Source organism: Salvia splendens, chromosome 10 (assembly GCF_004379255.2).
Source record: "Salvia splendens isolate huo1 chromosome 10, SspV2, whole genome shotgun sequence".
Taxonomy (NCBI): Eukaryota; Viridiplantae; Streptophyta; class Magnoliopsida; order Lamiales; family Lamiaceae; genus Salvia; species Salvia splendens.
Window position 1 is genome coordinate 7,817,805 of NC_056041.1, and position 17,431 is coordinate 7,835,235.

The 17,431-nt window shown below is 36.3% G+C and overlaps 4 protein-coding genes across 10 annotated transcripts; 3 read left to right on the forward strand and 1 right to left on the reverse strand.

Moving 5' to 3' along the window:
• Positions 1-2,237: 2,237 nt before the first annotated feature.
• Positions 2,238-3,122, forward strand: LOC121753052. The gene is made up of 2 exons (XM_042148201.1): positions 2,238-2,397; positions 2,646-3,122. The coding sequence occupies exons 1-2, from the start codon at positions 2,287-2,289 to the stop codon at positions 3,027-3,029; spliced, it is 495 nt and encodes a 164-aa protein (XP_042004135.1). The 5' UTR covers positions 2,238-2,286; the 3' UTR covers positions 3,030-3,122.
• Positions 3,123-3,359: 237 nt separating this feature from the next.
• On the reverse strand, positions 3,360-4,679 carry LOC121753051 (probable RNA-binding protein EIF1AD). 2 transcript variants are annotated; one of them, XM_042148199.1, is made up of 3 exons: positions 4,548-4,679; positions 3,985-4,106; positions 3,360-3,913 (listed from the first exon to the last, which is right to left on the reverse strand). In XM_042148199.1, exons 1-3 carry the CDS (start codon positions 4,630-4,632, stop codon positions 3,500-3,502), a joined length of 621 nt encoding a protein of 206 aa, XP_042004133.1. In that variant the 5' UTR covers positions 4,633-4,679; the 3' UTR covers positions 3,360-3,499. The 2 variants fall into 2 exon arrangements, with proteins under 2 accessions (XP_042004133.1, XP_042004134.1); XM_042148200.1 differs by having other exon boundaries at positions 3,985-4,101; positions 4,548-4,650.
• A 4,354-nt stretch (positions 4,680-9,033) lies between these two features.
• On the forward strand, positions 9,034-10,902 carry LOC121753255 (protein SPIRAL1-like 1). Of its 5 annotated transcripts, none has more exons than XM_042148474.1 (3): positions 9,034-9,190; positions 9,895-10,185; positions 10,541-10,902. In XM_042148474.1, exons 2-3 carry the CDS (start codon positions 9,910-9,912, stop codon positions 10,616-10,618), a joined length of 354 nt encoding a protein of 117 aa, XP_042004408.1. In that variant the 5' UTR covers positions 9,034-9,190; positions 9,895-9,909; the 3' UTR covers positions 10,619-10,902. The 5 variants fall into 5 exon arrangements, with proteins under 5 accessions (XP_042004408.1, XP_042004409.1, XP_042004411.1 ...); XM_042148475.1 differs by having other exon boundaries at positions 9,043-9,190; positions 9,873-10,185; XM_042148477.1 differs by having other exon boundaries at positions 9,121-9,232.
• A 1,150-nt stretch (positions 10,903-12,052) lies between these two features.
• Positions 12,053-14,543, forward strand: LOC121753369 (EKC/KEOPS complex subunit bud32-like). 2 transcript variants are annotated; one of them, XM_042148656.1, is made up of 8 exons: positions 12,054-12,206; positions 12,776-12,832; positions 12,928-13,041; positions 13,122-13,400; positions 13,515-13,628; positions 13,954-14,026; positions 14,113-14,174; positions 14,324-14,543. In XM_042148656.1, exons 2-7 carry the CDS (start codon positions 12,776-12,778, stop codon positions 14,148-14,150), a joined length of 675 nt encoding a protein of 224 aa, XP_042004590.1. In that variant the 5' UTR covers positions 12,054-12,206; the 3' UTR covers positions 14,151-14,174; positions 14,324-14,543. The 2 variants fall into 2 exon arrangements, with proteins under 2 accessions (XP_042004591.1, XP_042004590.1); XM_042148657.1 differs by lacking the exon at positions 13,515-13,628 and having other exon boundaries at positions 12,053-12,206.
• Positions 14,544-17,431: the final 2,888 nt, after the last annotated feature.

The window sequence follows — 17,431 nt, forward strand, 5'->3', positions numbered from 1 at the left end:
ATATAGTACAATGATTTAAAATATTACAAATAAATAAAAGTAAACGTAAATAATTAATGATATTAGAATATTAATATCATTAAGATATTTTTATTTTGAAATTAAAATTAGAGGCAACATCTTTTTTTTACATCAACTATCCCAAATTACATACTTTAATGAAAATGAGAGAATAAATAAATTGAATTGCCCTCATTGGTCTTAAGGGTACTTTTGTCATGAAAATATTAGAAATAGCAAAAAAATAGTTGAATTGATATTAACTTATAGTTGATGGACCTTAAAAGATATTATGAAATGTTACGGACCAAATTTGTTCATTTAGGATAGTTGATGTACTATAAAAAAGATGTTCCCTAAAAAAAGTCGTCTCAAAATGACATTTAATTTATTCAAACATTTAATTCCAATTTAATCTAAATAAAGAAATCCATTTGGCGTCGCAAATGTTGAAATTCGAGACTTCTTTCATAGTGATCGAGTATTCAACAATCTACGTCATCGTAAAACTTGTGTGGTTCGCTACCAAGATGCATGACCGTATGATCATTCAGGGGTGTCGAAACGGGTACCCGCGGATACCCAAACCCGATTTTGTGGGTACCCGTACCCGAAAACTTCAATATTATACTACCCAATCCCGACCCGTATAGTTATACGGGTAACCCGATACCCGCATCGGGTATCCCAAATCCACAAGCATAATTTGAATTGTGTATTATATTATTCAATGGTATTATGCTTTTAGTTTTCGCTTATCATCAATGCTAGACATCTAATACAATAATTTTATGTACATGTTTGTAATTCTAGAATGGATTTTGGGATTGTTGCTAGTTGCTACACTATGATTTTAGATTTGTATTTTTTTTACTTTATTGTATTTGCATAGTTTCCTACTATTAACTATGCACAAATATGATGATTTATCATCTCTTAAATATAATATGACTACGTATGAAATATAACGCAAATCCAAATTTCAAATAAGCAAATATGATAGAAACATCAAGCATGTCTAAAATTAAATCACCATTCAAAAGTTTAATATAAACTGATTATATATAAACTTGAAACTAATAAAATAAAATAAAATATATTAAAACCCTAGTCCTAAAAATAACGGGTATTATCGTGTTTAACGGGTATACCCGCGCGGGTGCGGGTATACTCGATCCCGCCTCGTTTCCCTTTGTCGTCGGGTAGCGGGTCGGGTTGAGGGTTTCCCGATACCCGTTTCGACACCACTGTGATAATTTATTTAGAGCATCTGCAACGGTGGACGGACGGCGTCCGTCCGTCCGTGCCAGCGGCGCGGAAGACGGCGTCCGCCGCTGCGCTCGCGCCGTTGGCACGGCAGGTGACGTGGCCGGACGTGATTGGGCAACAGCATAGCCGTTGCATTTGAATTTTATTTTTTAAAAAAAATTGTTTTAATTAAAAAAATTGATTTAAAAAAAAAATCGCACTTTCCAAAAAAAATATATCTGTTTTCTACCGTTTTCTACCCACTTTTAATTTTTTTCCCTCAAAAATACACATTTTCATCTATAAATACCCACACTTTCACACCAAAAAATTCACACCACACTACACAATTCTCATCTACATTCTATGATTTTCATTCTCATCTACATTCTCTTATCTCCATTCTCAATCTTTCTTCCACTCATACAACATAACAATGTCCGGCCAAGGCGATCACCCTCCGGGCTCCCACGGTTGGAACCCCGATTTTTAATTTTTAGTATTTTAATTATGTAATTTTTAATTTTTAGGATTTTAATTATATAATTTTTATTTTTTAGGATTTTAATTATGTCTTTTTATTTTATTTGTAATTTGTAATATTATTTCGGTTTTTTTAGTGAATTTTAATATTATGGAAATGTTTTTATTTAAATTGAATAATAGAATGGTGTGACCCTTGTGCTCGTCCTTGCAGAAGAGCACAGCTGTGGGTTTTGTGCTCTTATCTAAGAGCAGATAGAAATAGTGGCATCGGGCCCACAACCATGCTCGTTGGCAAGATAACGGTTGTGGGTGCTCTTAGTCCTATCGTTGGTAAGAATAGCTGTGAGATTAAAATTTTCTTTAACTTGACGTGTAAAATATTGGGAATTTGATAAAGTAGGATAGTATGGAAGCAGCGAATGAAGTGATGACACGTGGAAGAAATTATATTTTGTAGCAGTAGCAGCTCCACGAGAATTAATTTGAACCACTGAAATTGATAAATATGCAGATTTGTTTAGTCGAGAGGAAAAAAGGAAGAAAAGAGAGGTGATGATGAAGATGATGGCTGCCGCAGCTATCCCATATTCACCTCTTCTTCTCAGATCCATGGCTTCCCAGAAGCCCATTTCTTTTGCTGCCAAAACTGTCACATCTAAAAAGGTCTCTCTCTTTCTTGTTTCTTGATTTTTTTATAGGAGTAACATAGAAATAATTATAAACACTCCTATGTATCCATCATTGTTCAATGTGTTCCAGTCTATATGTAAATTGAGAGAACAACTTGTTCTCACAACATTATTAAACTAGTTTAATGTTTATATTGATGAATTGATTAAATTTTTAGTTTAATTATAGAGTACTATATTTTATCAATCTATCTTGTCACTCAAAGTAAACGCCCAATGCAGGGCACAACGGGGTCGAAGCCGAAGCCGAAGCTGCTGACACGGGTGGAGCAGCTGCGACTCCTGAGCAAGGCGGAGAAGGCGGGGCTGCTGTCGGCGGCCGAGAAGTCGGGGCTGTCCCTGTCGGCAATCGAGAGGCTCGGGCTCCTGTCGAAAGCGGAGGAGCTCGGGGTCCTCTCGGCGGCCACGAACCCCGGGACGGCCACGGGGCTTCTCAACATCAGCTTGATTTTGTTGGTTTTGGGACCTGCATTTGTTTTCTTAGTGCCAGAGGACTACCCTTGGGAAATAGGCCTTCAGGTTGCGGTTGCTCTGCTTTCTATAGTTGGTGGCTCTGCTGCTTTTGCTGCATCAAATCTTGTATCCACTTTGCAGAAATCTAGTTAGACTTCTTTTCCTCAAACATTTGCTCAGATTTTCACAATTTCATGGCAATGTAAGGACACAAATTCCCATACTGGAGTACATGATTTAGAGATATGTATCTATGATGAATGATAAGATTGCCATTTCAAATGAAGTATACATAAGAATCTATGACTTGTTAATACTACATCATAAAGACTTTACCCCAAGTTCTTGCCAGAGGCTCACAACAATAACCAAACACTTTTTCCAACTCCATAAACTGACTGATACAAACTATAAGGCAATGAATAAGATTTTTTATCAGTACAACTCTGTTTCTATATAAAGAAAGAACATTTAGCTACAAAATGAAAAGAGGCATCATAAAAGCTGTTTCAATAAAATGAAAAAAAATGCAATTTGCATGTACTCTTTTGTCTAATAAACACTACAAAATGGGCAAATCACATGTCATACATATAAGCTGTTTCAATACATAATTGGATCAACTAAGAATCATGCTCAATATCAGAATCAGATGTAGACTCTGCATCCGAATGCAACAGCAAAGGATTCACTCTGTTTGTATTTGCTTCCAAAGGCGGAAGCCCTTCATCATCATCATCAGTCGAACATTCATCATCATTCAAACATACATCTTCTTGATTGGGGGTACCTTGCATTGAGCTCTCCTGAGAGGAGGATCTGAAGATCTCTGGCCATTCAGAGGATTTTTGGAGGATACGAACTTGATCGTGGTAAAGCACTTGAGTGAGGATGCCCGCCACCTTTCTGCCAGATTCGATGGCCTCCTCTCTCCCACTTTCATCTACAACTACAAAGTTCCCTCGTTTGATCCACATACTTTTCTGGAATTTTGCTGGAAATATTGCTAGTAGATGTTGCCCTTTTGCATCCATTACCTTAAAAAACGGAATGAATCAGTAAAACAACCTTCCATCTGAAAAGTATAGACAGAGTTAAAGATTTTCACCTCAATCAAATTAGAGCCCCTCAAATCGACAACCTGCATTATGTTTTGCCCTTGTTGAAGTGCCATCATCTCTGCCTCGACGGCCCTCTTGAGATTCTTCCTCCCCCCTTTCATGTTCTGTGCTGCATAAGATTTCAGTAATAACTTTGTGAATTTCGACACTTAGATGAATAATTGCAAACATCAATATGATAATTACAATAAGGCATTTTTGATATTTCAATTCCATTTAACCAATGTCCAAAATCGTCTAATTCATCTTAGGGCAAATTGTTATGAATTAGAATCAGCAAATGCTCAAATTGATAATCTCTACCATCACCTAAGTAGCTGAATCAAACACAACAATTGCCAAAACCTTCAAGCGGGTATGTCAACTGAGAGCGAATAAGTTGTTAAACATAGGTTTATTGTGTAGGATATGAGGTTTTAGTCGAGATTACCAGCCAAGATGCAGAAATTTCAATAGTTGTATTACTGTATTAGTGATTCAGCACATACACGCCTGCGGAGTAGTAATATGCAGACATAGAAGACAACGAGAGAGAGAGGGTAAAACTTACTGGCGCGGTGGCGATGCCGAACAGAATCGACGGCGGCGGTGAATCGTTGAGATTTTATGGTCGTCCGAATTGGGTTTTTGGGCATAGTACTGTATAAATCCCCTCTAGATTATAGGAGGAATAAGCTTTATACTAATTGGTTATACTACTTTATCTATATTTTTGGGGCATAGTACTGTATAAAATCACAAAATCAATAATCACGCCTACGTGGTTATACTACTTTATCTATATTTTTAAAAATAAAAATCTCTCTATAATAATATAAATAATACTAATAATTATTTTTATACCATTATCATATCACAATTAAAATTTACGTACTCCATTTCAAGATGTAATAATAGAAATCCGAAGTATTATATGAACATATTTATCGTTTATACTAAATTCAGAATCATTTTAATATAATTATCACATCAAAAATAGTAATTTTATTATAATTATTTACATAAAATTCTAAAAAAATATCCACACGTACTTAAAAAGTCTTAAAAGGTGATTATAGTTGTTAGAATATAGGGGGATATTATTTAGTATGCCGTACTACTCCTCCATTCCTGAAAATTTATCACATTTCATTTTTTTTACTCATTTTGAAAAATAATAGGAGTAATAAATAGTTAAAGTGTGGAGAAAGTAAAGTAAGAGGGACTAAGAGCATCCGCAGCGGTGGCGAAAGACGCCACCGCCGTCCGCGCCGTTGGCAAGGCGCAGGACCGCCGCCGCTGCAGCCGCGCCGCTGGCACGGCGCTGCTCGATGTATCGAGCACGTCCGTGCCAGCGGACGCACACGTGGCGCGCTCCCATTCGTCAACTGCATAGCCGTTGTGTTTAAACTTTTTTTTATTTTTTTTTTAAAAATCGGTATTTAATTATAAATAATGCTAAAAAATAAAAAAAAAATATTTTCCAAATCCCAAAAATATGGCCGTTTTTTTCCCATTTTTTCTGAATTTTTTTGATTTTTTTTTATTTTTTTTTCCCCAAAATCATCTATAAATACACACATTCATCATCCATTTATCACATCAAATCATCTCTCATTCATCTCTCATTCATAATTCTCATACAAACTATCAACACATTCATCCCCCACTCAAATTCTCAAATGGATTTCACCCATATTATGGCGGAAGCGGAACGCGAAGAACAAGAATACTACGAACAACATCGTGCCGCTTACGAAGCATATGTCGCGGCGAATACCCCTGCTCCTCCTCCTCAACGAACCAGATCAAATCGACGGTACATCCATCGTGACCGGGAGGGAGCCCACGAAAGGCTCGTTGCCGACTACTTTGCCGACCAGCCGCGGTTTCCGGCAGATTACTTCAGGCGCCGTTTTCGCATGTCAAAGCGCTTGTTCATGCGAATTGTCAACACATTGTCCGCACGTGTTGAATACTTTCAAACAGGTGTAGATGCAGCCGGCCGGCAAAGTATCACGGCGTTGCAGAAGTGTACGTGTGCCATCCGACAACTCGCTACTGGGCAAACGGCCGACATGTTCGACGAGTATTTGCATATCGGTGAGTCCACTGGAATCCTATGTTTAAAGAATTTTTGCGAGGGCGTTCGTTCTGCTTTTGGGGATGAATTCCTTCGAGCACCCACCACTGATGATTGCCAACGGTTGCTTCGTCTTCACGAATCAGTCCATGGCTTTCCCGGAATGCTTGGCAGCATTGACTGCATGCATTGGAGGTGGAAGAATTGTCCGACTGCTTGGAGGGGGCAACACTTGAGCGGTCACAAAGGCGGCGGCCCAACGCTTATCCTTGAGGCGGTCGCCGACTACCGCCTATGGATTTGGCATGCATATTTCGGCGTTGCTGGATCCAACAACGACTTGAATGTGCTATATTCGTCACCACTCTTCAATGATGTGATGAATGGTGTAGCACCGGCGATCGACTTCACCATCAACGGAAATATATACCGCATGGGTTACTATCTCGCCGATGGTATCTACCCAAGGTGGTCGACGTTCGTGAAGACGCTCCACAGCGAGGTCTCCCCTACGCCGAGGCGAGCATACGACGGTTGGCCAGAGGATCGAGACAAGACACACAATGCGCGATACTCGAATCCACAATCAACTACAAGAAGACCTAATCAACCACATGTGGGCGAAATTCGGCAACGAGTAGTGTCATTTTTAATTTTTAGGATTTTAATTATGTAATTTTTAATTTTTAGGATTTTAATTATGTAATTTTTAATTTTTAGGATTTTAATTATGCAATGTTTAATTTTGTTTGTCATTTGTAATATTTATTGTGGGTTTTAAATGAATTTTAATATTATGGAAATGTTTTTGTGTAATTGAATTTTATATTAATTGTGCTCGTCCTTGCGGAAGAGCACAGTTGTGGGTGTTGTGCTCTTGCCAGAGAGCAGGCATGAATAGTACCGCCCGGGCCCACAACCGTGCCGCTGGCAAGAGCACGGTTGTGGATGCTCTAATGTAAAGGAGACCATTCTCTACATTATTTTCTCTCATACTTTACTCCCTTTCCACTTTAACTATTTATTATCATTTTTCAAAATGAGCGCAGAATATGAAATGTGACAAATTTTCAGGGATGAAGGGAGTATTTAAAATCATAAATTCTGGCCAAATCTTGGAATTTCCTACGAACTTGAAAATTGATTTTAAATATCACAAATTTTATATTCTATTTTATATCCAACCTAACTCAAATAATATATTTTTGATAAAAAACTTATTCTATATGAGCAATCGTGAAATGTTTATGGTATTTTAGATCACTTTTTAAGTTTGTAGCAAGTTGAATAAGAGTCACATAGAAAATCACGTTGAGTTAGTAGTGGAATAAAAAACAAAATGTAAAATTTGTGATGTTTTAGACCAATTCTAAAGTTCACATATTGGAATACCAAAATTTGAAAAATTTACAATTTTAGAGACCAATATAACTAATATAAACATAAAAATATATATTTATTTGTAAAAACTCGAAATGGGAATTTTGATCTCCAATTGAAATATTTTCTCTAGCGATTTTAAATTTTGAAATACCCTTGGAGATGATCTAATCATCGTATTGCAAAATCAATAGCACATACTCCCTCCATCGTATTGCAAAATCAATAGCACACACCTCATCCGTCCGCAAATAGGAGTCCCATTTTTTCATTTCGGTTCATCCGTAATTAGGAGTTTTGGTTCATTTTTACTATAAATAGTATTAGAGTCACACATTCCACTAACCCATTATACTCATATTTCATTTAAAACTATAATATATACAAGTTGGCTCATATATCACTAATTTTTTCCACTTATTTTTCTTAATATTTTTAAAACTTATGTCAGAAAAAAGATGAGACTCCTATTCACAAACAGACGGAGTACTGCGATATTTTCTTTTCGGCTACCCCACAAACTCTATTATTTGGTATAGTAGGAGTAGGAGTGTTATTCTACTCAACAAACTCTATTATTTGGTATAGTAGGAGTATTATTCTATAGTACTATCATTCTCTGATTGAAAGTTGTGAAACTCAATTGGTCATAGGAAGTTATGAAACTCATAATCGCTGATATTGATTGGATAATCAATTCAATTAATCGAACATACGATGACTTTTCGAATAAAGAAGCAATACTATATATTTTATAATAGTAGTGGTATATTTAGTGATAAAATACTATATAAAAAATTGAATTAACTCTTATGACCTTGCCTCTGATGTATTCTACATAAATGCTTCACCTTTAAAAAACGTACATTTATTTATTTGATTAAATAATTTACGCGTTTCAAGTTTTAAATCGATCATTAAAACATAATCCGACAACCTAAAGATAACATATTGTGTCGAAATTCCGTGCGTAGAATTTCACATGACAAAGTAGTCATTTTTAGCGGTGTCACTTCAATTTTTCTATGTGGTTTTATGTCAAAATCAAGAAGACTCAAACAGCATTATTTATGATAAAAAATGAGATTGTTTTATTAATGTGATATATTTTTCATGAAGAACTTCGGCACCAATGGCAATGAGCTGTAGACTGTAGTATTGTGTCTTCATTATATAAACGTCGGCACGATTACACTTACCGACAATCTTATTGAATTAAAACTAATATTGAAACTTGGAAATATCCAATTTGAAAATTTTAGTAAAACATTGGTTCCTTTTAGAATCCCCGTTGCGAAAAGATCAAAAAGTAATTTAAAAATAGAGAAACGCTATTAGTTAGGAGTCGTATAATTAGATACAATGTGAATATTTAATAAATAAATAATAAAATGGTATTCTTTTTAGAAAGAAATGGTACTAATAAGACAAAAATATTGTATGGCCGATCAGTAGATAACAATATTCTTTGAAATAATAGTTTTCACATAAAATTAGTCACTCGCTATATGTTTCAATTTAATCTATTTTTGTTTTTTTTTTGTTTCTCCTTTAAACACCTTAAGTTTAGCTATGTTTATTGCAGATTAAAATTAAAAAACGAAACCATTCTTATTAACGGTAAAATATTCAAATGGAGTATCTTTTAAATACAACGTATGTAGCGTTTGTTCAATACTCCCCTTTTTCTCTGTGTCTCTCTCCACATTAGTAGTTTGTTACTTATCGCCGTAGATCTGAATTCGATCTAGGTTAGTCGACTTTCTGCTTCTCTCTTCCTGTTTTATTTTCTGGTATGCTTCTTTCAATTGTATTTGCTAGAATTCGCGTTTTTTCTGCTGCCTATTTCCGGATCTACCGTTTTGCTTCCCGATTTTCATCTGCAAACAACATTTCTGGCAACCGTTCATTTTCTTTTGAATACGTTATTGTTGCTGATTGATTGTTTATTTATGTTATCGCTACTGTTTTCATCATTATTTCGTCTTTTCGCTTTTGATTTTTTTGGTGGATCTCTTTCAATCCACAGTAATAATGCAATTATTAATAATTGTGAACCTGTGATTATTATAGTTGCTAAGCTGATTTTGTGGAAGAAATAAAATTGTTGATTACTGTTTGATGGAAATGCAGAGGCAAAATCATTTTATTTTGTTAAATTAAAGTTGTAGGTATAAACATGGGTTTGACTGATTGAAGTTCGAATCGCAGATTTCGGATCAATTTTGATGGGGTCCTTATTGATCCATTAGAATTCCACAATCTTAGCTAATTTTAGAGTGATATAGAGAAAATGAATCATTTCTAACCGAATGAAAACTTGTATTGTTGCTTCATTCATTTATTTATTTATTTATTTTTCCTGTTAGTTTACTGAATGTTGAATCCTGTGATCAAAATTGATATAGAACTGATCGAGTATTTGAATCTCAGACGGTTGCTTGGTATAATTCAGGACTTGTAAGAGATAATGGGTCGTGGAGTGAGCAGCGGTGGAGGTCAGAGTTCTTTGGGATACCTATTTGGTGGCAATGAAGCTCCTGCGCCAAGACCTACTGCAACCAATGTGGAGGCTCCTCCGAGGAATTCAGCTCCACAGGCAAGTGCAGTGGTTGCAGACAAGTCATCTGCTGTTGCACCATCTGGCGGGGACGCTCCCAAGCAGATTCCAGCCGGCATCCAGGGCAGCCAGAGTAACAACAACTATTTCCGTGCTGATGGCCAAAACACCGGCAACTTCCTCACGGTATATCTATGATATGTTGTGTTATTTAAATTGTTTCATCAGGGCATTACTCCTGATTTGGGTTCGCTATTTTCCCTGGGATTATATGCTTGTCATCTCACTGCAGAATCAATGTTTTATTATGGTTGTTAGCTTATTGCATTGGTGATTCAAGCCTATAACCTTAGTTCATATGAGTATACATCTTTTGAGGATTTCCAAACACAATTCTTTGATCACTTTTTCTGTGGATTTGTTCTTGTACTATCATTTTGTTGCTTCCTACATTTGATTTTGATGGTTGTGATTCTCTTGGTGAAATTGGGGGCATGAGACTTTTTCATCAGAATGATGCGCAAGAAACTTGGTTTGACAGGATCGACCATCCACCAAAGTCCATGCTGCTCCAGGAGGCGGATCGTCCTTGGGATACCTTTTTGGAGATGGCAAGTAGAATCTTCAGACCTTCCAATTCAAAGATGAAGTTGATGTTTGCTGTGTCTCCCTCCGAAGTGGGGGGGGCCGACTTCTAGTAGCTTCAGACATTGTGGATTGTAATATACGTTAAACTTTGTTTCCTAAATCGAGCGTTGCTTCCCTTGCTCATCGAAATCAAGAAGTTGCTGCTGTCTGGATGCAGATTATTAATTGTAATAATTTGCTTTTTCATACCTCAATGTCTATTTTGGTGACGATTTTTGTACGTGAATTTAATGTGATAATGTAAGTTTGGCAACATTAGACCGGGAAAATAGTACTAAAAGAATATGAAGACTATGTTAGAAGAAAAGACCATTCAATTGGTGATAGGGATTGGGCATTGAGTAGTTAAACCATCTTCAAATATACACCAAAAGTGAGTTTCGGTATAGAAATCTTTTCCAATAATACACCAAACTCAAATTCATTTTTTGAGTATTTTGTGAAACAATATCAAGTGTTACCGCAAACAAAAACTCAAAAATTGTGTAAATTTTGAATTTAATATAGATGAGTGTAGTAAAACTACTTTTTAACGTGACACATACTAAAAAATGGTTTGAGTTTGTGGTAAATGGTTGGAGATGGTGGTACTACTGTATTTGAATGGGATAAACAATCAGCTTTAGTGGTACTCTAAAATCAATCTTTGAGTAAAAAATACCTCATTCTAGGTCTACACTAAAACAAAACCAAAAACTTTTTCAAATTTTGTGAGTAAAATGCTTAATATAAAATATATTTTTTAAAATTTGAGTTTAGTATAAATGGTTGAAGTAAAATCATATTTCACGTGACATTTATACTAAAATAAGTTTGAATTTAATGTAATAGTTGGAGATGCTCCTAGGCAATTCAAAAGCATCTTCATAACATTGCTTTGAAGTTATTTATCCTTTGTAGTTTACATTTTACTATAAGTATTGCTTTTATGAAAAATTATTCAAGTAGTATAATTTTTTTGCATGAGACAGTTTTAATATGCAAGGGTATTAAACTATATAAATTTACCTGTTTAAAATTTCAATCTCACGAGCATTGGAACTATATGAATTTTCTAATTAGTCTGGTATGTGTTATCCATAAATAGTCTGGTAGTATTTAAATTATGTATAGATAGTTATTTTAATTACCAAGTTTGGTCAAAATATGATTTATCTACAAAGTTTGAAATCTATTAATTAAATCATGAATTTAAAATTTTTCTATTTTATCCTATGAATCAAATTTTAGGTGGAATCTTTGTTAACATGGATTGAGATTTTAAGATGGATTTCAAGGTGGATAGACAAAGATTCACACCCAAATTTCGACCCATGGATAAATTAAAAATATTAAAACTTCATGATTTAACTAGTGAATTTTAAGATAGACTAGATTTTGAACAAAATCTGCAGATATTTTGAACCCTAGCCCAAGCGGGTCACCGGTCCGGTTCAGTTTTGTGCAAAACTCCAAACCGTCTCTCTCTCAATCTCAGAAGTCAGAAGTCAGATCAAAACCCCCTCCAAAACCCTTTTTTCTGCCGCCGCCGCTTCCAATAATCTGCAGCGACTAGCGAGGTAAGGTTTAACTGAATTGAAAGAACAATTTGAGCCAGTTATTCAATCTGTGATTCTCTTCACCATATTGTTCTTGTGCTGGTAACTGTCTTTTGCATTAGCTGTAGAAGCGAATTGAAATAGTATTTAAAAGGTAGATATGTTTTCAATTTATTTACCTCATTGAGGAATTCAGCAATGAATTCTTATTAATTTCAAGTTAAACGAGCTTGAGCTCAAATATGGTGTAAACTATTTTCTCAGCTTTTGCAATCGTCTGTTGATTCTTGGGATTGTACTTTATCTTATGGAGTTGTAAGTTTTAAATTTTTTTTGGATTGCAATTGATTAGCTAAACAGTTAAGAGATGATATGAGGTCTTTGGCGTCTCAGTTTACAATTGCAGCCAGAAACTAACTGAAGGAGATTATTCTTAATCTCTTTTTCATGATATCTTTTTATCAGATCATAATTTCATTTAGATTCTTTGATGTGAAAGAAACAAATTCACATTTAACTGCAGAGTCTTACTGTTTTCATTTTGCTTAATGCAAATTTTGTATATTGACATTTGAGTTGCTGAAATTTAGATGGAGTTAGAGGGAAAAGAAGGATCCTTGGTTTTGATCAAGCAAGGTGCTGAGGCTGTAAGTTGAATATCGGACCTTGTTAAAATGATTGTTGCATCTTGTTAGTTTCTCTTGCTGTATGTTAATCTCAAAATTTTATGTTTTTTTACCAGAGGGTGTTTGAATCTACTTTTGTTGGTAGAAGGTCTGTTGTTAAGGAACGGTTTTCAAAAAAGTATCGGCATCCGTTGCTGGACTCAAAGCTGACTCTTAAACGTCTTAATACGGTTAGTCTTCTAATAAGAGATGACATTGTAGCACTCAATTACTTTGCTATTTGCTTGACTCTCGCTCAATCCTTGAGCAGGAAGCTCGGTGCTTGACAAAAGCTAGAAAGCTTGGGGTCTCGACTCCAGCCCTCTATGCTGTTGATCCTGTGCTACATGCTCTCACATTTGAGTATGTTGAAGGTCCTGCTGTGAAAGACGTATTGCTGGACTTTGGTTTGCATGGTATTGTTGAAGAACGATTAGATGATATCGCTACACAGATCGGTAATGCCATTGGGAAACTACATGATGGTGGCCTGATCCATGGTGATTTGACAACATCAAACATGTTAGTTCGTATCGGTACTAATAAGTTGGTAGGTCACTACTTTTTCTTTTTTGGGTGTGCGTATATTTTGTGGTATACTTTCCATGTTTATTTTGCTAACTTTCTTTTTCAATGAATTTGCTGAATTTGTATATTACCAAAGACACTCATTGATTTCGGTCTAAGCTTCACTTCAACACTTCCAGAAGATAAAGCTGTGGATCTTTATGTTCTTGAACGAGCATTGCTATCTATGCACTCTTCATGCGGGAATGTGGTATGCAGTCATTGTTTTCAATAAGAGAGTTAGTGTTAAAAATGGCCTGAAGCATTAGACCAAATATTTCTGTTCTATGCCATTGTTCTATTAGCTGAAAAAAGTTCTCCTAGATACATTTGGCTATTTTATACGTACGTAACATGCAATTTGATTTCTCCTCAGCAGTGAAAATGGTAGTATTTCATAGTAAGAAATTGTTGTGTGCTGCAGAGTACTCCTTTTGTTACAAAACTTTGCAAAATAAAGTCTCCTATGTAGTGATCAATGAGAAAACGAAAATGTGAATTAATGTTGCCAATGTCTATTTCATCATCTCTTCTAGATGGACCGTATCCTTGCTGCATACAGGAAATCCTCGAAACAGTGGTGTGCAACCTTGAACAAGCTAGCTCAAGGTACCAATTAATTCAAGCTCTGGATTGTCGTATGTTTTGCTTACCAAAAAGCAATATTTGATCGATTATATATTTTCTGATTTCAGTAAGACAAAGAGGAAGAAAACGCACAATGATCGGATGAGCTCTTCGCCCTTCTCTCGACCAGGTAAGACTTGTAAATATCATGTTCATACTGAATTGATATAATTGATTAGTGGGAATTGGAATGCAATATTTGATTTTATCTTCTCTTGAGTTCTTCTCGATATGGAAGCATACAGGTTATGTGAAAGTCCTTTGTGATTTGGTGTGCAGTGATATCACAAAACGTTGGTTAAAAAGGATTTGAAGGAATAGCAGAATCTGGGCTTTACTTTACTGGTATATTTATGCTTGTGGCCTTTGGGTATGAGTTGATGTTCGAAACTGAAGGCAAAGACATTTGTGTATTATTGGCATGTAAGTTTGGATTGGAAATTGTAATTACCATTTTATCTAACTGATGCATAATTTGTATTGTAGTATTTCTTTATCATCTTTTGCATGTTTGTAACGGAATTAGAGATAGAGTTTACCTCTCCATGCCCAGGAGGAAAAAAAATCGGTTAAGATGTTGATTTTGATTCAGAAAATGAAGTCAAAAGATAATGTAAAATATTAGATTGAAAATAAAGCTGTGTAGGTAAATGATGTGAAAAAGCTTGGAATTGTTTGTCTTTTGGATTTTTTTGTGATGACAATATCTCAACCAGATATTAAAAGAAGTAATGAAACACGAGCTCACTTGGTAATACTACGTTTTATCACCAATGAATAGGTTGGACGTTTGAGTTATACTACTATTAGAAGTAGATGAAGAAACGTTGATGTGTTATAACTGTTGATAACATGAACCTTGATACCGTTGGAAGAAGAAATTTACAAAGATTTAAAATTCCCAATAAGAAAAGAATAATTTGATACCGTTGTTGCTTGCTGCAATGACTTTGACCCGACGGTGGTGACTGTTAGAAAACCATTTTCCTGAAAAAAGTGAATTTGATGAAATAAAATTATATTAGAAGGTATTTGTAGTGTTGGTTCAGGTTGTCGTGTGATATATAGGAGTACTGCATGTTGATTGATATACAGAAACCAATGGTAAATGGCGGCGGTAATTCGATTGATATACAGAAACCAATGGTAAATGGCGGTAATTCGAGCGGGATGGGATATAGCTGATAATACAATTGTTCAAAATGTCTGAAATCCAAAAATTTGATCCGAACTAAATTCAAATTTAAATTTCAGTTTAGATTTTCGATTCAGATCAGACCAGATCAAATTTTATAAATATTTCTAATGTTTGGATTAGATTAGCTATTTTAAAATCTGAAGTAACCCAAAATCTGAAATATATTAAATTTTTATACTAATATTCCCTCGTCTCCTATTAGATGTCCATTTGCCATTTTCATCCGTCCTCCATTAATTGTCTGCTTTTATTTTTTATTTTATCATAAATGGTAAATATGCCCCATATTAAACTAACTTATTTTATTCATATTTTATTATAAAACTGAACTCATATTCCATTAACTTTTTAACTCACTTTTATTTATAAATCCATATCGAAACCAAAATGGATAATTATTAGGAGATTGGGGAACTACTAGATATTTTTATGCAATTTTAGGTTTTTGGATAAATTGAGGTGGGCAAAAATCTAATCCATTTCCCAATGATTTTTTTACATTCAAAATTCGACCATGTTCTCCTAGTAAGAGCATCTGCAGCCGTGTCTCGCTGCGGGCTTGGTTGGTCTCGTCCCGGCGAGACGCCGCTACAGATGATCCGTCTCGTCACTTAGCTCGGGGACAGGCCGCCACATGCCACGTCGATTTTTCGATATTTTGTTTAAAAAAATTCTGAATAATAAAAAAAATTACAGTTTTTTTCTGCCTTTTTTTCCACATTCATCTATAAATAACACTACACACACAATTCCGCCACCATTTTTTCCACACACAAACACTACACTCTCGCAAACACCATCTCTCTTTCCTCTCCAAAAATGTCCGGTGACGTAAACTCCGGCGACGAGGGCGGCGGCTACGACTTGAACGCGTTTGCCGATTGGGGGGCATGTACAATGTTTTGGGTGCTTCCGGTTTGTCGCCGAGCTCCCATGGCTCGGCGACGCCTGCGTACAAAACACCATCTTTTCCAGTTGATGCATACTATCGTCCTCTCTATCCCTTGGGTCTGAGGAGCTCGCAAACGCAGGGATTATCCCAAATTAGGAAGGATATTCCGAAGGAACCTACTCCGGAGGCGGTGCCGGACGGAGACGACAGCGTCCGTCATCCATACACACAAGCGGAGACGATGGCTCTGTTCGACGCTTGGATCAGTACGTCGAACGATCCCATCCTCGACAATCAACAAAACCGCAAGGTTTTTTGGGATAAGGTCACCGTCGTATACAACGCAAATAAGCAGAGGGGGGCCTTCCGCCGCAACCTGAAGATGCTTCGCGCTCATTTTGAGCGAGCCGACAGAGATGTCAAAAGATTTTGTGGGATCTACAAGAGGGAAGCGGAGGAATACCAAAGCAGAGACAGTGGATCCGACATTCTGAGAGCGGCTTTGCGAATCTTCAAATCCGACACCGGCAAAGATTTCAAATTTCCCGATATTTGGGAGGAGGTCAAACATCTTGATAGGTGGGCTGGCGGTGTCGATTCCTCCATGAGCTCCAGCTCGAAACGCACGAAACATACGACTAGTGGTCAATACTCGTCTAGTGAGGGAGAGGAAGCCAACGCCTCACAAGAGGTTGAGTTCCCGACATCCGATGTAGGGGGCTCCTCCGGTACACGAGGGGGAGGGGCCGAGGCGAATCAAGCCAGACCGGCTCCCAAGGGTCGCCGTCCTCCCTAATGTCCATGTACTTCACCCTACGATGGCTGACACTTCTCGCATGACGCCTCCCCAATATCAAGCCCATCTTGCCGGCATTAAGTATCTGGCAAATCAACTTGGTATTCCGTCTCCACCTAGCTTGAGGGCACCGCCACCGCCTTCGGGGGATGATTCGCCGGCGGAGTGGTTTAAATTATGTCTTTTTATTTTTTTAGGATTTTAATTATGTGTTTTTTTAGGATTTTAAATTGTAATTTTCTTTTATTTAAAAAAGTGTGTTTTTATTAATTGAATTTGTTGGAAATAAAAAAAATGAAATTAAATGAATAGTTAAGCGATGAGATGGTTAAAAGATGGATGAATGTAAATGTTGTCTCTCAGTTAAGAGATGAGGTAAAAAGTATAGTGAAACCATGTATAGTGAAAGGATGAGGCGGTATTGAGACATATTCGTCAAAACGGAAAAAAGCTAGTTGATGGAGTATATCGTAAAAAGACAAAACGGATGAGACAGATTCA